General features: G+C 47.3%; 1 protein-coding gene across 1 annotated transcript in view; it reads right to left on the bottom strand.

Annotated features, from left to right (window-relative positions):
- Myo10 (myosin X) overlaps window positions 1-21,784 on the bottom strand; it is a 204,699-nt gene that overhangs the window by 14,496 nt on the left and 168,419 nt on the right. The window contains exons 22-32 of the mRNA XM_051151002.1: window positions 21,004-21,110; window positions 19,406-19,633; window positions 18,718-18,766; window positions 17,371-18,240; window positions 16,074-16,197; window positions 13,465-13,708; window positions 7,214-7,309; window positions 4,618-4,711; window positions 3,223-3,278; window positions 822-964; window positions 122-316 (exon numbers count right to left, since the gene is read on the bottom strand). Coding sequence (XP_051006959.1) covers window positions 122-316; window positions 822-964; window positions 3,223-3,278; window positions 4,618-4,711; window positions 7,214-7,309; window positions 13,465-13,708; window positions 16,074-16,197; window positions 17,371-18,240; window positions 18,718-18,766; window positions 19,406-19,633; window positions 21,004-21,110 — 2,206 coding nt within the window. The remainder of the gene's footprint in view (window positions 1-121; window positions 317-821; window positions 965-3,222; window positions 3,279-4,617; window positions 4,712-7,213; window positions 7,310-13,464; window positions 13,709-16,073; window positions 16,198-17,370; window positions 18,241-18,717; window positions 18,767-19,405; window positions 19,634-21,003; window positions 21,111-21,784) is intronic.

Here is a 21,784-nt window from a genome sequence, read left to right as displayed (position 1 = left end):
AACTTCATCTGGGTGGAGGAAGCCAAGAGATAAAAATCTCACTCCCTCGCAGGGGCAAGCCCCAGCCTTCTGAGAGCTGTCCCCCTGCGTTTGGAGCCTGGCTACAGCCTTCGCTCGGTACCTGTCTCTTTGAATATCTTCTCGTCCGGGGGCACCACGGAGCACAGGCTGTTGAGGACCAGAGTGCCCAGTTTCAGGGCGTTCTTCTCTGAGCTCTTGTAGTAATCCAGGGAATTGTGCGTCAGGACAAACCACCGCTTCTTCAGTTTCAGGGAGGACATCTTCGGACTGTTCTTCACTTCTTTATGTAGCCATCCTGGAAAGGAAGCTCCAGTGTCAGATGGAAGACTATGAGGAGGGGCTGGCGTAAAGGCTGGTGGTAGAGTGTTTCCGGAGCATGCTTGAGACCACAGGACCCGAGCCCAGCACAGAGAAGGCAAGCACAGTCAAACCGCTAAGTGTCATGCCATCATTGACATCTGCAAAGCATTAAGTATGAGCTGCGCATTTACCTACTGGCTAGGAAATGGCCATGCTTACTGCTTATCATTTTCCAAATTCTTCTGTCCAAGTAACTTGGAGAAGCTGTACAAGGCTGGGGAGGAGGCTCTGTCACACACTGTTTGCTGCATATGCCTGGGAGCATGAGTTTGGGGTCCCGGCACCCACGTAAAGGGTCTGGCACAGTGGCCTCCACCTGTTATCCTAAACAGGAGGGTTCCCTGGACATCAGTGGCCATCTAGTGCAGCTGCATAGAGGAGCTGTAGGTTTAGTGAGAGACCCGGACTTAAAAGGACAGCGAAATACGGCTGGCAGTCACCTCTCACGATGAACTCCTGGCCTTCCACCCTGGTGTCGCCCTTGGATCTCTGCAGCAGTGTTATCCAGTGGTGCATTTCCTCGGGCGTGTCCGCGTTGCAGTGGAGCACCCGGTTGGCCGTGATGATCACGAATGAGTTGGGTCTGAGAGACCGAGACAGGGAGAGAAAGAAGTGGAGCCTCTTAACACCCAGTGTGGGCATCACCTGTCTGCACCAAGGCCTTTTCCTTGGCATAGGGGTCCCTGGGAGAGACTGGGATGCTATTTATATTTCATATTAAGGCAAACCTTGCTCATATTTCTTTGGCATTGATTTTCCAGGACACATTCATCCAGAAAAGGCCTGAGAGGAAAGCCATTTCTTCCACAAGGCTTTCCAGAAGAAACTAATCCCAGGAAGGCAAAATAAGGTAACCACTGGGGGAATCCTGTCTGTCTGTCTTTCTTTCTTTCTTTCCTGCATCTCTAAAACCATTTTTTTTTCCTGCCTCTGGATATAGCTTTGGATATTATTTCTGTGAGTTGAGAATGAAACACCAGACAGTGGTAATAGAGGAAGATTAGCAACTAGGCATCAGTGGAACAGTGTATACCCTTGGTGGTGCCTGGTACAAAAAGCTACTTGTGTCCACGTCTTCAGAGCCACTCAACAGGGGCTCACTTCCCAGATGGGGACAAAGTGATAACGGAAACTTACTTCATGCCCCAGCTGCTGTCTGTCGATGCTCAGAACCTTTCCTAGGGCTGTTCACACACTAATTCCTTCACCTAGCTGCTTAACCTACTGAGTGTGAGTTCTCTCTGTGAGCTTTCAAATGTTCCCTGTAGCAAAACATTACCCTAGTTCAAGAAAAAAAGGTTGGGCTGAAGAGAAGGCTCAGAGGTTAAGAACACTGGCTGTTCTTCCAAAGGTCCTGAGTTCAATTCCCAGCAACCACATGGTGGCTCTCTGGTGCCCTCATCTGGCATGCTGGTTCATATGCAGGCAGAATACTATATAAATATAAATAAATAAATCTGAAAGAAAGAAAAGAAAGAAAGAAAGAAAGAAAGAAATCAAAAGAAAAAAAAGGTTAACCAATTGCTTGCCTGTGGCCAGCAGTCCCTTAAAAAGTGAAGCTGAGCCGGGTGGTGGCAGCACACACTTTTATTCTTAGCACTCAAGAGGAGAGGCAGGCAGATCGCTGTGAGTTTAAGGACATCCTGGTGTTCAAAACAAGTTCTGAGACATGTAGAAATACATAGAAAAACTCTGTCTTGAAAAACCAAACCAAACCAAACCAAGCAAACAAACAAAAACCTGAAGTTGGGAAGAAAGAAAGGTGAGAGAAATCGAATAGTGGAATGCAAAGTTTTCAGAATGGGCCATCTCCTGCTAGGCCTGCTGGGGCAGTGGGTTTGTGAAAAGAAGCAGGCTTAACAAGGTATAACTTAAATAAACACCCAGAGTCTAGACTCAGGTGACTGACAGTACAGGTGTTAAGCACTGCTAAGCCAGGCATAGGATGTGTTGGCTGGCTTCTAGAGACAAAGATCATTATCTCTCAAGGGTCCCCAGAGTAAAGGGGACTCCAGACATCTCACTGTGCCTGGCAGACTTTTTTTTTTTTAAATTATTGTTGTTATTATTAACAGCTATTTATTATAGGTTTTAACACAGTCATATTTACTTTCTGGCTACCTTAACAATGTGGAGGTCAGCTTTAATTCTGACTTTGGACAAGTGAGTCAGCTAAGGACCAATAAAAGAATTTACAAGCAGTAAAACCAGACAGACTGTCAAAGAGGTCAATCTCAAGATGGTTTTGCAAGGTCAAAGCAAGGAAAACAGAAATGTCAAGGACAGGGCTTGTGGTTGGATTTCTATCTATTAGATCTACCTCACTCACATGCTGTCATCAGGGCCCTTATTCTAGAGTAAGGAATGCTACAGATTCCCGGTGCTAAAGCATCATTTTCCTCAACAGCCGTGTTCTTGCTCTAAGAATTCCAAGACTGTTAGGTAGGACAACTCACACATGGAGTCCTAGACTGGGGAGGGTAAGACAGGAGGACAGTCCTGATTTTGACACCACCCTAGGTTAACACAGTCAGGCCCTGTCTCAAAAAAAAAAAAAAAAAAAAGAAAGAAAGAAAGAAAAAAAAAGAAAAAAAGATATGTCAAGTAGGTCCTCCACACAAACACCATCTTCTTGTTGTGGCTGGTATGTGAAAATGGACTGTCAAGACCTGGCTTCTCCTTTACCTTAGTAACCCAAGGTCAGGCTTCTGGAAGACTTTAGATGAGGCAGCTGGCAAGGTTTCATCCACAGCCTAGCAAAGGGGGCAGGGGCAAGGCCAGAGGCCACCCGTGGGGCCTTGCGGATGTTCCGAGTCTCTGAAGACTCACATGGGAGCTTACCTATCAGGGCTGTCCGAGGCGCACACAGAATCAATCAGACCCACATCCAGTGTGCCCTGGAAAGGACAGAAAGGTGAGGGAGGAACCACAGCGGAATGATATCACATGGCACCCCTAGATTATAACTCCAGAGTAAACAAACCAAGGAAGGCAGCAAAATAAGTTATTTAAGGAAGGAAAGCTCCCTTCCTTTTATGAGTTCTGAGTCTCTAGATGGTCACAGTCTATAGTCCACTCCTTAAAGCGCCATGAGTCAATCAGGCAGCCCCGCCTGTTCTTTTTATTTTGTGTGTATGAGTGCTCTGCCTGCATGTACACCTGCATGCCAGAAGAGAGCATCATATCCCAGTATAGATGGTTAGGAGCCACTGTGTGGTTTGCTGGGAATTGAACTCAGAACCTCTTGGAGAAGCAGAGCTCTGCCCCTCTTGTTCTTCAAATATCTTCACTGAAGTCTACTCATCAACTGATCCATAGTGTCCATTTACTGATTTGTACTATGATCCTTTCTTAAGAATTACTCAGCAAAGAAACATGGGATTTTAAAGGTTGCTATGGATGGGGAGCGGAGACAGCTCAGTAGTTAAGAGAGTATACCAGTCTTGTAGAGGACCTGAATTTAGCTCCCTGCACCCACTCTGGGTGGCTCACAAGCACTGGGAACTCAATGTCCTGGGGGATCTGATGCGCATTCTGTTCTTTGAGGGCAACCATGGTACACAAGGACACACCTAACCTCTTAAACACAACTAAGAGTGAAAACAAATATTTTTTAAAAATAAACTTTAAAATCACATATAAGGGGCTGGAGAGATGGCTCAGAGGTTAAGAGCACTATCTTTTCTTCCAAAGGTCCTGAGTTCAATTCCCAGCAACCACATGGTGGCTCATAACCATCTGGTGCCCTCTTCTGGCTTACAGGCGTACTTGTAGGCAAGAATATTATATAAGTAATAAATAAATAAATCTTTAAAATCACAAAAAAAAATGTTTAAAAAATAAAATGTCTTTTAAAAAACATAATGGTTCCTCATGAGGAAAAACAATTTATTTTTTTAAAAAGTACTATATAACTTCCTATGTGTCCACAATACAGACAAAAAATATCATTCACAATTCACTTGATTCTTCAAAATGTTTCAGGTGCTTCTGTAATATGATAAAAATTATTATTTTTTTAAAGAGCTGAGTTGGAAGACGTGTAATGTAGCAAAACTTGCTAGGACTTTTCTAGGCAAGATTTTAAGCAGAATTTAAGATTTAATTAGTCCTGTTTTCTCCCTGATTATTATCTTTTTACTTACAACATGCCCAGTGCCACCCTCTTGCCCAGCCTGACTCTCTCCCACTGCCGCCCCTGGTCACCCGGCCTCCGCCCCGCCAGTGTTCGCTCACCACGGCGTTTTGGGGGTTTGCCTGCTCGTCATGCATCTCTCTGATCTCCTGGTCTGTGGACGAGTGGACCTGACTCAGCACGCTGAACCACTGGCTGTGGAGAGAGGGGGCAGCAGTCACGGGTGGCCAGGCTCGGAATGGCAAAACAACGCCTTTCCGTGTTCCCTGCCCACAAGACACTGCCTCTGAGCTCTGAGCAGTGACTGTTTCCCACAGGCAAGCTGGGGTGCACACTACCATACACAAAGTGAAAAGGAAGCCGCCCTAGGACCTCTAGCAGGATGTATTGTCACATCAAGTCCCTTCTCTGCCAGCCCTCAACACCTTGAGTACTATATCCACATCCTAGAGGATACACCATCCAAGGAAAGTAAGTCAACCTCCTCAGACCTCAGGGCACACACAAGTCTCCATGACCTGCCAGGATCCAAGTGAATAAAACCACGAGGGAATGGGAAATCAAAATAGGTGTTTAAGCCAAAAGCAGAAAATTATTTTGATCAGAATTCTTCCATTTTCATTTCAACTGGGTTTCTCACTTTTTGCCATATCATAATCAGGAAGACCATGAAAAGCAAAAGGCATGGTGATTCCAGAAAAATCTAAGCAGAATGAAAGTCCCATTAGAACCAGAAACCTGAGCTGTGCAGAAAGAAAAGGATCTGGGACATACATATTTATATGCGTGCACGCATACATACATACTGATCACACAAACACACCAGGGACAGAGAAGCCAAGGTACCCCTTCTCCTGTCAGGGCTTTTCTTATGTCTGAATAAGCATCCATTTCTACTAGTAGGGAACTTCCTTCTACTAAGAAAAAGTAAAGGCTGCATATAAATTATTTGCAGCAAAAACTCAATTTACTTCTTAACATTCCTAATGGAGAAAATGCTTGCAAATGCTCAATATTGTGGGCCCTTGGAGGAAACAAAGCTAAGGAGACATTCTCTTTTTTTGTTTGTTTGTTTTTTTGTTTTTCGAGACAGGGTTTCTCTGTGTAGCCTTGGCCATTCTGGACTCACTTTGTAGACCAGGCTGGCCTCGAACTCACAGCGATCTGCCTGCCTCTGCCTCCCGAGTGCTGGGATTAAAGGCATACGCCACCACGCCCGGCTAAGGAGACATTCTCATCTGTCCTTGCTCCATTCTCCCTGGTCCACCAGAAGGTGCCTTGCAGTCCTGATGCTATAACCTCAAAAAACCTCCCCCTAAACCAAACACTGCAGCATTATAACTCAAGATGTATGTCATATGAATCACACACACACACACACACACACACACACACACACACACACACACACACACTCCCACATACAAAAAGAACAAAATTGTGCTTTCATCTCTATTGAAGCTCTTACAATTTATACATTTCTTATGAATCATATATAACTTTAAATCTCTACACAGACTTTAAAAAAAAAAATGTGTTCTACTGGTCAAGGGGAAAAGGTTTTGGCTAAAATGTTCCAAATGTTAAATTTAGCAGGTTCATTATGGCACAAAACAGACAGGGCCGCTGCCAGCTGCCTGGCCTGTAATTCTGCTGAGAACTTGTGGGCAGTCTCTGGACACAGAAAGCCACATGTGGTCTCCAGGAGTTCCAGACAGAATGTTGGGGCTGTAATTTCAGGTTTCCTTGTTTTTCCAGCTTGTGCTGTAATTTATGAGTCCAGCCCGGGGCTTCAGCTCTTTCCCATGGGAAGAATTAACTTTCTGGTGTCTTCACCCTTCATGATGCTGCCATGGTATTATATCAACTTAAAAATACCCAAAGGGCAGGCAAGAGGGAGGAAGCAAGGGTCTGCAGACTCAACAGAGAGCTCTGAACTTCTGGGCTGACCACTGAATAACAGAAGCCACTTGCTGTCATGCTTATAGATTGCCACCTATCTATGCCGAGAGCAGGTGACAACGGCCCAAGAATGGACAGGACAGGACCCCCTCACTGTGTCCTAGGCACTACATGGCCTTTGATACGTCTCACCAAAGAGCAAATGTCACTTTTCCCTAGCGTTGTCTCCTCTCTATGCTCAGTGCTCCGACACGGTAGCTCAAGTCCAAAGACAGGCAGCCTGCACCAGCCAACAAATGAGTTCACATTCCCTTCACCTCAGCAAGAGACTTAAGCCCCTTCAGAAAGACATGCGGGAAGAGTCATGCATCTGTTCACCAGCACAGAGCTCATCTTCCTGTTACAGTCTGTGTTCACCTTCCTCTATCACTGTCTGCAAATAATAATTCCTTAAGCAGATGATGGCTAGGGCAACCGACTGGCCTTTATATGTCTGTACAGATTCTTCTGCAGCCCAGACACATCCACAGGGATGGCTCTCAGTGCTGTTCATACTAGATGGTACCAGCAACGAAGTCTTGAGATTCCGTCTTATCTGAGGCTAGAAAAACGTGAAGCTGCCGTACTTGAACACATCACACATCTCCTATGCCTCTTCAGGTGTCCTGAGAGAAAACCCAACTAAAAAACTAAAACCCCTTTGAAGACAATGGAGTTGAGCAGTGTCTGCGTGAGGGTCGTGCCTGAACTGGAGGGAGGGCACGGTGGGGAGGAGGCCCATCCCACAGACCTCACCTGGCATCTTCAGGGGATTCCGCAATGAGGTGGAAGGTCCTGTCGGCCATAATGATGTCGATCCCATTCTCCTTGCTCGTGTTGTCTATTATCTCCCTGCGAGGCACGAGAGCAGCAAATGGAAACAAGAATGCAAAGTTCTCAGGTACAACTGAGAAAGGTGATTTTACCCAATTAACGACCAATTTAGAAATTATATACCACACCTCCCCGTTTCCCCACTCATGAGAGCTGTCTGTCTTCTAGGTCCATTGGAGGTACCCAAGACTGGAGATAGTAGTAAATGCCACACACACTGTGGGGCTCCCCATATAGTATAGAGTGTCCCTGGCCCAGGACACCTGAGACCAACTGTTCTGTACTTCAGAACAAGACCTAAGTCTAAATATGAGATGTGTTTATTTTTCATACCTACATAGCCTGAAGGCATTTGTTTTATGCTAAGCAGAAGGTATACTATGGAGCGACATTCCAGCTTCCTGAGTGCAACTTTATACAGCGTTTTCCTCATGTCTAGATTTTGACTGTAACCCATCATGTGAGGTCAGAGTGGAATGAATTTTCCAGAGTTTGGGGAATTCTAGTTTTGGATTTTCAGGTTGGGGCAAACAACCTGTTCAAGCAATTGAACTGTAAAGCTTACTTTGCAAATTAGACACATCCAGGGTGATCAATAACAGAAAAGAATTGTAATACCTCCAAATAAAGGTAGGTGAGAATTCTCTTTCTCTATTTTTCTCCCTCTAAATATGAAAATTTTCTAGCTGGCATTTTTTTGACCACAGGGAACTGAAATCCTAAAGATGACTGAGAGCAAGGCCGGGCTCTGCAGATGAATAAAGCACGCTGTCACCGGCCTTCATAGCAACCTCCAGGGGGAGCTCGAGTCCTCCGTGCGCCTAATAGTGGGTCTATGGTAGGGTTAGGAATAGGGCGGGGAGGGAGGAGCAGAGTGCTAGGGTGCTTCCTAGGGTCTCTTCTCACAGCGCACACCCCAAGTCTGGCTCTGCTCAAGGCCCAGAAAAGTCTTCCTGAGCCCTTTGTGATGTAAAATAGGAGGAAACTCTGGAAGGCTGCCTAGTCCAGTGTAAGCTTCCCAGCTTGTCTCAGCAGCTGTGGCTAGAGGATGCCACGCCCAGGCTCCTGTGTTGGATATGTGATCAAAGTGGGTATTGACCAGCAGGACTCTGAAAAAAGGACGAGCTATGAGGCTCCACTATTGTGAACAGATTAAGGTTCTTGGGGCTAAAAAAAAAAATTTTTTTTTTCTTCTTTTTCTATTTTGTTTCTCTATTCCAGCATGCCCGCCCCCCCTCTTTTTTTTCTGCAGTGCTGGAATTGAATCCAGGTGCTGTGCATGCTGGACAGCACTCTACCACTGAGCTACATCACATCCATAGTTTTACTGAGGTAAGAAGCCAGGCTGGCTTCAAACTGGCAAATCTCCTGCCTCTACCTTTACAGAGAAGACTCAAAACATGTGCTACCTGGCCCATTCCCTCTCTTCTGAAAGCATGCTTGCCTTCAGCGCAGTAAGAAACATTCTCTTAATCCTGGATGGCCTAGTATTTACCTGACGGCAACATAAATCTGGTTCATTAGAAATTACCCAGCTGTGAGCACTCATGACTGGCCAAGAGAGGAGCTTCCCACCATGGGCAGAGCCTCTGTGAGTGTGCACACACACACACACACTCACGTGCACAACCCCTACAGCCCAAATACACATACATAAAAATAACAATTCCAAGGAAGCAACCTAAAAACAGATGAATTAAATCCTCAGTAAGATCAGGAGACAGTGAGATGGCTGTGAGGGTGAAGGTGCTTGCCACACAAAATTGGTGACCTGAGTTCAATCCCTAGAATCCACATAAATAAAGGCGGGAGGAGAGAACTGACTCCACACAGTTGCCCTCTGATTTCCACACCTGTGCTGTGGCACGTGTACTTGCACACACAGTGCACATACACATACTGATGATAAAATCTGAGAAAGAGCACGGTTCTCATAATGGATGTTATCCTGGTTTCCCTGGATTGATGGGATAAACACCATGACCAAAAGCAGCCTGGGGCAGGAAGGGTCTACTTGGGTCACATGTCCTGATCGCAGGCCACTCTGAGAGAAGTCAAGGCAGGAACTGAAGCAGAGGCCATGCAGGACTGCGATTTCCTGGCTTTCTCAACATGGCGTGTTCAGCTTGCTTTCTTATGTCACCCAGGACCACCTGCACAGGGTTGGCACTGCCCACAGTGGTATAGGCTCTCTTACCTACCTCAATCATAGTTCAAGAAAATGCTCCGACAGAGCTGCCCGCAGGCCTATCTAAGCGAGGCATTTTCTCAGTTCAAGTTTCCTCTTCCCAAATGACCCTGGCTCGTGTCAAGTTGGCAGAACCCAAGCAGCACAGATCCTCACAGGCAGACGAATGGCCCTAAGAACACAGTCTCTCTCAGACCCGACATGAGTAAATGGGGCGTCAGACTATGACCAGCCTCACAGTCCTGCACCTCAAAATTCTAGGAATGTTCAGAAACACAGGCAGGGCCCCAGGGAACGGAAACGGTGGAGATAGATGTGGTTGACATGGCTACAGTGTAGCTGGGCTCCAATTCTGGACTTTCCCAAACGCTGAGGCAGGGAAGAGTAAAGCAAAAGCCTTCTGTTGAGAGAGCCTCAATCTTAAAGGAGGGCCAAGGACATCCTGTGACACTGAAAACAAGAAGCTCTCAGAAACTGCTGCAACTACATGAACTAGACCAAGGACTACATGGTGACCCCTGCTGGTCCAGACAGGGCTACACTGGGCATCGCATAGGGCTACAGTGGCCGGAACCCACTAACTCTGTTAGCCCCAGGAGTGTATAATGATACTTGGAAAACAAAAACAATATTAAGTCATCGCTGCTGGATGATACAGGAACCCACTCATTTTCCCGGAAACTGGAGGATGAAAGGAAAGGCAAGGACTTAGCTTGACTATACTACACAAAGAGTGCCTCAGGATAACCACCACCTGTTTAGGAAATGTTTCCTTTGTGGAAATTCTTTAGGTAATGACAACAGTCAACATCAGATTGAAAATATTTAGGAAAAAAAAAAAATGACTCCTGAACACCTGCAGGTTTTATCAATATTCCCTTAATATATTTATATAACATTCACATTGTACAGGACTTGCTGGATTCTGATGAAAAGAAAGAGTCTACACAAGCAAGAAACCAAACAGGTTCCTCCTCCCTGTACTGATCAGGCAGCTGTGGGAAGCGTGGACTGTTCCTGGAATCTACTATGTCAGGAGGTGATATTCTCAATATGATGCCAATGGGTTATGTTCCCAATAGAGTCCTTAAGAGCAAACTAACACATTTACAAGAAATGGTGCCAGTGACTTGCTTCAGCAAAATGCACTTGGTCAGAGAAAAGGCCTGTGGTTGCCCTTGAGCATGGGTGGAGTCACTGACACTAGGTAAGGACATGAATTTGGCTACCACCTCTGTTCTTGTGTGAGTGGCAAAGTAAAGGGGACACGATGCTGTCCCTTGTATCTGTGGCTCTAGGACCTGCTTCTGATACTAACCCATGTGTCTACGACCTGAGCATTCTCCTACGCGTTGTTGATCTGCTCAAGAGCAACACTCGGGGTAGTGCAAATGCTGCTGTTCCACACCGTGTAGGCAATAACCAGGAACAAGCCTGCATTTGCACGTTCAGGATAGATGCGTTTTCTTGAATAATTTTATTGAATCTGCAGATGTGGAAACCATGGCTATAGAAGGCCACCTGCATGCTACTTTTATTCAAGGAAAACCCTCATCTTTCTTTCTTTTGCTCCCTCCCTCTTTCTCAGACTCCTAGCATTGTCACCTTATCCTCATCTATGGGATGAATAAAGTGGAGCACTGCGGCACACAACTGACAGTGACACGAGAGCTGGCCGTGCTGTGGACACTTCAGACCCAAACTGGCCCAAATGAACCCCAATAACAGCCTAGAAAGATCCCCAAAATTTCCTGTCTGTTTTTTATGATTAGTCCTAAAATCAAATATATATTAAAGTTTTCCCTCATTTTACTTTCCATATTCCCATGAGTAATTTTCTACGTTGCTGATGCTGGCTTGGGAAAAAAACATCTTCCACGTGCAAGTCTTGTGACTTCCAGGGTTAACTTGATCTCTCGAAGCTCATTTTGCCACTTTTACAAATACTTGTGGTTTCCAAGTTTTAAGCAGTGCAGGTGCAGGTCATCCCCAAACAAAGATATTTTTATGCTCAGTAACTGCTTAACTGAGAAAAACAGCTGCCCCCCAGGCAACAATTTTCTAAAAACATTAAATTTTAACAAAAATAGTGATCCTATGACAGTCCAAAGCCTTAGGTCTAAAAGAGATTATTGACAGGACAGAAGCTTGAATGGGCCGGGTGTGGTGGCGCATGCCTTTAATCCAGCACTCGGGAGGCAGAGGCAGGAGAATTGCTGTGAGTTCAAAGCCAGCCTGGTCTACAAAGTGAGTTCAGGACAGCCAAAGCTACACAGAGAAACTCTGTCTCGGAAAAAAAAAAAAAAAAAAAAAAAAAAAGAAGGTTGAATGGAATTCAAATCCCAGCTCTGTTCTACCACTGCTGGGGTGGAATCGTGGGTGGGTACTATGCACATCATGGAAGATGACGATTCACTTCAAAACAGCCGTCAATCAGCTCTTCCTTTCGCTTGTTGGAGGACAGCCAGAGTAAGGAAGAAATAGAGGGGCAGGATGACCTGCAGGAGCGCTCTCAGCCAAGTGCTCCACATTCACATCTTTATTCTTTCCCAGGTTACTGAGATAAGGCCTCACCATATAGGTCAGGCTGCCCCGAACTCTCTAGTAGCCCAGGCTGGCCTCTACTTTCCTACCGAAGCCTTCTCAGAGCTGAGTGTAGAGGTGTGTAATACACGTGGCTTTATTCAAGACAAATTTCTCTGTATATGCAGCATTACATTTCCAGTGGGTGCATGTCCAAAGACCTATCTTCTAAGTGAAAACCAACAACTGAGTGTAACTGCAACCACAAAACAATTATTCTGAGGCTAAGTCTTGTTTCCCAATTCTTTCACAATTTAACCCACTAAACTGAATTGTTAAGTCCGAGTACCTATGCTAGTCACTGCTGCAGTGAACTTGTGGGCTGGTAAGACAGTTCAGTCTGTAAAGTATGTGCTATGCAAACTCAAGGACCAAGGTTCAAGACCCTGAACCCACTTAAAAATTCTGATGGCAGGGGTTGTGTAGTCCAAACCCAATTCTACTAGTGCACTTGGCAGCTTGGGCCTCTCACCTGCACACACTGTGCACACATGCCCCTGTCCTCACAATGCATCCAGCAACCTGTTGGTAACTCGGGACCCTTGCCTGCCTCTAACCATATGCATTCCCTACTCTAAACATTGAAATACATTTCTCTTCACTTAACTACCATCAAATGTACAATTTTTCATCAGTCATATTCCAGCTCAGTAGAATGGAAAAAGAGCCTATTGGGCCTGAAGTAATTTGGGGTCCATATAGAGTCATGCCCTGTAAGTGAACATGTATGGATAATATCCTATTTACCACCTTATGCCTATACATATGCTTATACATATGGCTAAAATCCAAAATCCAATGCATTATGGAAACGACATATACAGTAAAGGTTATATAACTAAAATCTGTCATTCAAAATAGACAACTGTTCACACTATACCCCTAAGTATATTCCTTTAAGTCCCACAAAAGACTCTCTCATGTAGCCTGCTGTCACTTTGATACTACATTTCTCTATCTGTATCTGCACTATCACTTTGCTTTTTAATAGCATTTTCTTTTCCTTAGTTGCCTGGCGGGGGGGATGGGGGCATGGGGGGAGTGGGCGGTGGCGGGACATCTCAGTGTGTTGGCACATACTAGCCATCCTAGTACTGGGGAGGCGGAGACAGATGGTTTCCCTAGGGCTTGCTGGCCAGCCAGCCTAACCTACTTGGCAAGCATCTGGGCCCAGGAACAGAGTATCTGTAAAAGGCAGCTTCTGAGGAATGGCACCCTGCATTGATGTGCATTCCACATACACATGCACATGTGTACATGTGTACCCTTAAACATACACAACACACACGTGTACACACACACATGTGTACAACATGCGCACACACATGCACACATGCACTTTCCAAAACAAAACAATGTGTATCCGTCAGCACCACCAGGAAGCCGATGTATAGACACATACTTGGCTGTGCGTACTTCCACAGTGCCCTTGAGCTTCTCCTCACTGTCGTTCTCAAAGTACATCAGCTTGGACTGGCGGAGGACAAACCAGCGCTTCTTCCAGTTCCTCCTGGACAGTGTGGAGGAGCCGCCGCCTTTCTTGTGCAGCCAGCCTTGCTTGAGGGCTTCCTGCTTGGATCGGAACCACAGGAAGGTCTCGTCCTTGAGGACGCACCAGCGGCGCTTCCAGGAGTTCATGAGGCCACCTGTGTCCCCCAGGAAGGGGCAGAGAATGGGTTACAAAATCAATCAAACCAAGGGACAAAAATCCGTAGCCCATTTTGAGCCTCCTCTCGGTTGACATGCACTCATGACTTCCGGAGCAGAGGATGGGCTTCTGCTCGGTGTATAGAAGATGACTCAGCAAGGCTGTGCCAATCTGTGAATGTTGTTCCTTCCTGGTATACAAAAATGGCTCCTCCTCAGCTAGCTGGTACAGCCCCTAAAGCAGCTCCCATGGAAGCAGTCAGAGACTGCGGTCTAGCCAGGAGCAACTAACTATAGTGCCATGAGCAATGCATCATTGCCGCCAAGTGGCCCAGAGTAGTTAGAACTACTGAGCCAGCCTTCTGAGTCACTGGGTTAACAGGTGCATGACACCATACCTGGCAGAAAATGTCTTTTAACTGGAATCCGAGAATACATATTGACCTTGGTAGCCAAATTCCCCGCACACATACCAGAGGCATCTTACTACCCTCACTCAGAAATCTTTTTAAAAACAGCACATGGGAGAAGAGAATCTACTACTTCCATAGCTCACTGCGGAACTGCTCATGCCAGTACTTTCTTTGGATCAAACAGTAACAAAAGCAAGGGATGCCCAACTATGGAGACTTAAAGCCAAAACGACAGTGCATTCCTTTCATAGGTCAAAAAACAAATCTAATAGACCTTTTCCTGGAGTGAATGGATGGCCGAGGCAGTCCCTCCCTTCCCTAAATACCCAGACACCCTCCCTCCATAGACAGTTCCAAAGTTCTCCACTCAATGGGCTGAGATCTTTCGAGATGAAGCTGAGATCGAGCTGTTTCCCCAGAGCAAATCTGCCAGGACTCACAATGAAACCTTACAATCAGATCATTTTGATTTGTGACTTTTAGTCTTCTTCTTTCAAAGCAGGTCCAGAAGAGAACTGTAGCACAATTTTGTTCTGTTGTCACGTTATCTTTAAGTGATAAATCTTAGTCAATGTGTCAACAGCAGCCACCGCAGCAGCCCCTCTGTGGCTTGTGGAATCTGGTGCTCCTCTGTTCACAACATACACGTGTACCCGTGTGGTTTTAGAGTGAGCTCTTGGTGTTGGCTAACCAACGGGGAGGCTCTCTCCTTGGAGAAAACATCTTCTCCTGCTGTCGACATTCATTAGTTTCCTATAGCTCTTTGTCTAGGATCGGGCCCTCTTCTGTGTCTGCTGCTGTCAACCGTGTTCAGCTCTTGTGCAGGCAGCCAGATTCTTCCCTGCTTAGTCGGGTATCTCACCGAGTGCCAAAGGGCTCGGTTAAGAAGCCTCCAGCATTTGATTTTGTAAGCACTGACGTCAGACAACAGAATAGTCTTCCCTAAACTAAACCTAGTGAGAAATTTCTGAGCATTTTGCGGGTACTAGGCTCACAGTGAAAACTGAAATGACTGAGCATGGTCATTAGACTAGTGTTTTTGAAAAGGGACCAGGCAGGCAGACAGACACACTTACCCAGACAGACACAGACACACACACAGAAACGTGTGTGTGCACTGCAAACAAGAAAGCCAAGAGAAGGGGTGGAAATAACAGAACACTTGCTGATGCAGAAATGAGGACGCTAGAAGAGGCTTGCAGAATCAAGGGCGGCCCTACTGATGAGGGATTCTGTTCTCTTGCCCAGCTCCCATGCTCTTCCCTCCCGCAGCCTAGGACCCGCCAAGGACCAGTTCCGTCTCTATCCACCTGTAGAAATCTGCCAGCAAATCCTGGTGATGATTAGTTTCTCATTGTGCTGGACCCTGAGAGAGCATCCAGCACCAAACATCCAAGCACAGACATGAGGCCATGATGAAAACAATTCCTAAATGGCAGGTGCCTCAGGGGTTTTAACACTTAATATTTAAGGATAGCGTATTTGATGCTAAATTGCAACTAGAATTAGATGCTGGGACGTCTCGTCACACGGGAGGTGTGCTGAGCAGTTTCACAGGCTGTGCCCCCAAAGCGTTCAACATATCCTTCCAGGTCTTGTGATTGTGGGGGTGAAGTGAGGATGGGGTTATCGTTAGAATGGGTCCCAGTGACTTCCAGCAGTGACTGTATTCACATTTGCTTGCATGTACGTATGTATATGTGAGTGAGAAAGAGGGGGCATAAAACGGGTGTAGAGTGCGACTAAAAACGGATGTTGCATGTTAACAAACTCTTTGCCCTACCTATCTCCTGGCACTCACCCAGGGGAGCGAAAGCCTTATTCATCATGGCAGGAGCAGCCACACTGCACCAACATGACCCTGTCCTCCTCATTCACCTAAGTGACGTATCACTGAGGGGAGGGGTGGGCTAAATTATTTTTCATTGCTTTAATCCAACCCAGGCTGTACCTTTCATATACAGGAAACTGTGGAAATAAGGCAGTGTGACACAGCTATACACCGAGTCTCGCCGGTAGGAGAGTTCATCATCCGTATCAAATCTGGAGTCGAAGTCTTCTTCGCTATCTTCAAACTGCAGAAGGAGACAGAGCAGGCAAGGCAATGGTGAGCAGAGCATAGGACGCAGCAGGCGGTGAAAACACCCAGCGAGGGGTAACCATCAAGTGCTCGACCTAGCTGAGAAAGGGCGCTCCTGATTCACGGACAGGTACTGGGCCTCCTGGGGACTCGGTTACAGAATGCTCAAACACAGGGCCTGACCTGACCTGATACCTGCAACACATTGACTTAATTTAAAGGCTCGATGCTAAAACGGATGCTTAAAGGGTGCCGTCTGAATCAAGCCACAAGAGAGTTGCTTCTTTGAGTTGTTATGCCAAAACATGGCCAAGTCGGAGAAAGTAAAGACCATATTTAATATGTGACAACAACAATAGTAAACATAAAACTTTAAAAAGAAGACACATTTAAATTCCCTCATCAAGATTCTAAGAAATACACCGTGTAGTGTAAACTGCGAAGTTACTGTCAGAAAAGTTCTTCAGTACGCCCCATGGGAGTCTGGGGCCAGCTTAGGCTACCTAGCTTAGGCTAGGCATGTCTGCAGAGAGGCCAAGCTGAGCCTCATCTGAAATGCCAGTTTGGGCCTGTGGCCATACCACCCTGACTAAGCCTAAGCTGATCCACCCAACATGCCAGTCTGCGGCATGGCAGACAGACACTCTCCTAGTAAAGTGTATACATAGGGACATGAGTGGATTCCCAAAGTCCACGTAGAAACAACTGGGCATGATGGCATCTACTAGCTTGTGATCTCAGCACTGGCAAAGTGGAGACAGGTGGATTCCTAGGGTCACTGGCTGGCATAGCCCACTACAGCCTACTCAGTGAGTTTCAGGCCAGAGACATCGACACACACACACAAACACACACACACAAAATGGTGGATGGGACTTGTAGAATAAATAGCTCTTTTCTCTGGGCTTTACACACACGTTCACATACACGCATACATAAAAGTAAAAATCCAGTTTTCCTGTGGGCTGGATGAAGGTGAGTTCTGGGCTTTGCGCTGAGCCCCATTTTCCACTAGTTTAACTGGCCTTTGGAAAGAGAAAGTGGTTTAAGGGCATCTTGAAGAACACGACAGAGATCTTTAGGGGTCAGACTTATTGCTGCTGCCGATGCAGCGGTGTGGGGGATGGTGAAGCATACAACTCTTAGGGACAAGAAGGCAGATACTTACAGAGGACTGCGCCCCTTCTGAGCTGAACCGGTACGCTCCGGAACTGTTGTAGGTTCCCACAGAATACCTGTAGTCTGGGGACCACTGGCTCCCATAGGAGTTGGAGAAAGTCACGCTGCTGCCGGAGGTGATGGCCCCATCCTCATAATCCTCCTGGTCGTAGTCATAGTCGCCATCGGGGGAAGGCAGGTCCCCGTTGTTCTGCGGCATGCAGTAGGTGGACTCCCCGCTGGAGGAGTTGTGCAGGCTGGCAGAGTCCTGCACAGATGCGGCGAGCAGCACTGTGCTGTCGCCACTGGGGCTGGTGGGCACCACCGTGTAGTTCATGTAAGGGTCGTCCTCTGAGGAGTCGTCGCTGGTCCGGATGCCGCTCGTTCGCTGGTCCGAGTGGCCATGCTCACTGGGGTTAGGCGAGTCCTTGAAGGCATCGTCGTCAGCCTCGAAACCCTCATCCACTTCCTCCTCCTCAGGGTAGGGCTGGCTGAAGTTGAAGTTTGGCTTCTCCGCACTGGCGCTCTCTCCGAGGCCACTCCCCACGGACAGCGAGCGCTCAATGTTGCGCACGCACTCGTCGATCTCGTCGAAGTTGAGGGACTCGAGGAACTCCTGCGCAGCACGGCATGCCTCATCCTCCAGTCTGCGCAGCTCCTCATCCCGGAGCTGCTGTAGCTTCTGCAGGGAGGCCTCGGTCAGCGATAGCTCCTGCTGCTCCTTCATGCGCTGTAGGTCCTCGATTTCCTTCTCCAGGCGGAGGATCTCCTCCACTTGCTTGTTCTCTCTCTGTTTCTCTAGCTCCCGGGTCAGCTCCGCTGCCTCCCTCTGGCTCTTCTGCAAGGCTTGGAGTTCCTGCTGCCTCCTCGCCTCTTCCTCCTGGACGGGGGGGGGGGGGGGGGGGGGGGGGGGGGGGGGGGGGGGGGGGGGGGGAGGGAACGAGGAGGGGGGAGGGTTTTAGAATAAGCACCTTCCTCCTTTTTCACACACCGAACTGTGGCCCCACCCTGAAATCCTGCCCCCCCCCTCCCCAGCACCTCAGACGGATGACCATGTGATTAAGTTTAAATGAGGTGAGCTCAGTGAACCTCATCGGATCCTTATAGGGACCAGGGTGTAAGGCCGTGGTGAGGTGGCCACCTGGTCATGGGATGGCCTTGGGAGAAGCCACTCTATGACTCACACTGAAACTTCCCGGCACTCTCTAGGCTCTGCACCACTGCGATGGGTAAGAAAGTGTACCACAAACATCCCTTCAGTCTGCTCTTCCACTATCTCCTACTGGATTACCACTCTAAATCCCAGGATCAAGGTTTGCAGCACACGAGGCGCCTCAACTGTCACAGCACTCCTCACCTGCTGGGCGCGAAGAAGGTCGGCTTCTCTTTGGGCTCTCTCCCTTTCCCTGAAAACAGAAAAGAAAACCACCTAGTGAAAACCAAGAGCTCTGAAACTACTTTTCAATAGGTCTCATTTCTGGGCAGTGCTGGCTGAGGCATGTACATGCTAAGCAAACACTCTGTCGCTGAGCTAGCTGCTCAGCCCAAAGATCTTTGCCAGCTAAAATCCAGGAAGAGGGTTGGGGAGATGCCTTAGTGTGTAATGGGTTTGCTTTGTAAGCATGAAGTCCTGAGTTCAGACCCTCTGCACCCACCCATAGAGCCAGGCACAGCCGTATACATCTGTAATTCCAATGCCGAAAAGCAGAAACAAGCAGCACCATCAAGGTCAGTGGTCAGACAGGCTGTCCCAATCAGTAAGCTCCGGGTTCAGTGAGATAATAGAGAGCAACAACTGAGGGAGCTACCTGACTCCCACATCTGGCCTCAGCACACACCCATGCACGCATGCTCAAAGAAGTATGGGGTGATGTACTTCTTCTGTGTGTAAAGAGACAGAATGGGGACTTCTGTGTTGCCAAGGAATACGGCATCCCAGCTGCCAAGGACTGCAGCCTCACATCAAGATCCGAGGGACCTCTGGAAATTCCTGACAGGGTAGCACTCCCAGCGACCCCTTATGTTTCAGCACACAAAGCACATACCTTTCTTCCTCCTCTCTCTTTTTCTCTTCCTCCCGCCTCTTCCTTTCCTGCTGTTCCTGCTTCTCAGCCAGCAGCTGCCTGTAAAGCCTGCGTGCCAGCCGTCCTCGGAGTTGCTTTTGGAACACGATGGCTGCCTTTTTCAGGTGCAAAAACCTCTTCCTCACCAGGAAAGCTCTGTAGTTCTTCTGTATCGTCACCACGCCACACAGGACCTTTCTATACTGTTTCCTGCAAGAGAGAGTGGCCGCCAAGGCAGTGAGGAGGTGAGCCATAAAAATGAGCTTATATCACAACTACAACACAGAAGTAGAGGACCCAGATTTGGACCCACTCTCTCATTACGGAGACTGGAAGTCACAGGGGGCAAACTGGACCCGAACAAAACAGAAGAAAAACGAAAGAATAACAGCAAACAAAAGAAAGCCAGAGCCTGTCATTATCTTGGCTAAATAAAGAAGCAACCCAATACTGACTTTGAGCACCCTGGCGCAAGCTGGGTAAACACAGGCAAAGAGGAGCCAATACAGTCTTCTGCTCACATGAAGGCAAGAACTCGAAGGCTACTGGAGCAGGGCAGCCCCGTGATTCAGAAAATGGAACGCCTAGTGTTTCCTGTGGCTGCAGAGTACATCCAGCCAAATGACCATGAGTCAGAACTCGGAACACATGTCTTTAATTTCAGGACTTGGGAGGCAGAGGCAGAGGCAGAGGCAGACATACCTCTGAATCTGAGGCCAACCTGACCTACACATTGAGTTGCAAGCCAGCCAGGGCTACATAGTGAGATTTATCACAAAACAACAACAGAACAAATCAACCCTGAAAGATGCGGTCTCATTTTGTAAGCAACTAGGGAATGGGTCTCTGGACGATGTGATACAAGTTGGGAAGTCATCATCTCCAAGCTCAAATCTGCACTTTCTTGAATGCTGATATGATGCTTAGAGATTTGCAGATTCTAGAGCTGGAGGGGTGGCTCGGCAGTTAAGAGCACAGGCTGCTCTTCCAGGACCAGGGTTCGACTCCTAGCACCTACACAGCAGCTCACAACCATCTGTAGGCACATGGCACAAGGACATATATGCAGGCAAAATACCCATATGTATAAAATGAAATAGAGAGATTTCCAGATTCCTGGGGCTAGGGATGTAGCTCATGGGTAGAACGTATGCTGCTCAGCATGCATTAACAAGTTGGGGAGAAATCAATATTCAGCACAGGGGTGTTTTTGAATTTCTGATTGCCAATCAGCAGAGGCCAGGCAGAAAGATATTCCAATATGAATCTGAAATGCTCGTGAGCCCAAGTGTTTCAGATGAGGGGCATACTCGGGTGGCAGTGCCACAGGACTGAGCCAAACTTCAGGAGATGCCGCAAAGCAAGGTCAAACGACAACGTGTCTCCACGAGACTTGTAGGTGAGCTACAGAAGCGGCGAGCGATTTTCCACGTTCTGTCCAGGTCAGACTTACAGGGTTACTGCTGTGATCACCTAACAGATCTGACCTCCGGTACCTCTTCACTCCCACAAACGACCCCACCGGGGTCACAGCCCTTCTAGAGCTTCATGCCCCTCCCTCCCCTAGGTGCGGCTCTTACCGAGCCAAGTAGCCCAAGATGTGAGCTTGGATCACCATGGCTGCACGTGTAATCTCTTCTTCCCGCCTTTTCTCCAGTTTCTGCTCCAAGGATTCCCGAAGGAAGACCTGTCCACGAGAGAGACATGCATCAGAAGGATGCAGTTGAGGGAAAAAGGCATCTCAAAGTCAGCCCTGTCTTTTGGAGACAGTATCTGTTCCTCTCTACTGATGTCTGTTGCTAACTCCCACAAGAAGGCTTTTTAAAAAATATTTATTTACTTATTATTATGTAGACAGTGTTCCACCTGCACGTGCACCTGTAGACCAGAAGAAGGCACCTGATTAATTACAGATGGTTGTGAACCACCATGTGGTTGCTGGGAATTGAACTCAGGCCGTTTGGAAGAGCAGATGGTGCTCTTAACCACTGAGCCATCTCTCCAGCCCCAAGAAGGCTTTTTACACAGCCCACCGGCCACAAACATTCTAGCATCCAGTAAGGATAAGGGACAAGAGACTAGTTCCTTATCCAGGGCATACTAGTTCACATCAGCATTGGTCCTAGACTGAGGACCTCTTGTCTGAGGGACAAGAGACATAGACATTGGCAATAGAAAGAGAGATAAAGGAGCGAATCCAAAAAAGTTCTAAAACATTACAACTTTGCTGTCTTGTGGGAACCTATCTTCTCTCCATACCTGCTAAGCAATAACCTTCTAAGTATCTTGACTTCAAAAATATACAGGCACAAAAAAGTACTGACACCAAGAAGGCAGGTCTGGGCACTGCAGAGATGGCTC

This window comes from Acomys russatus, chromosome 9, assembly GCF_903995435.1.
Source record: "Acomys russatus chromosome 9, mAcoRus1.1, whole genome shotgun sequence".
NCBI classification, from domain to species: Eukaryota; Metazoa; Chordata; class Mammalia; order Rodentia; family Muridae; genus Acomys; species Acomys russatus.
This window is presented reverse-complemented; position numbering and strand designations above follow the sequence as displayed.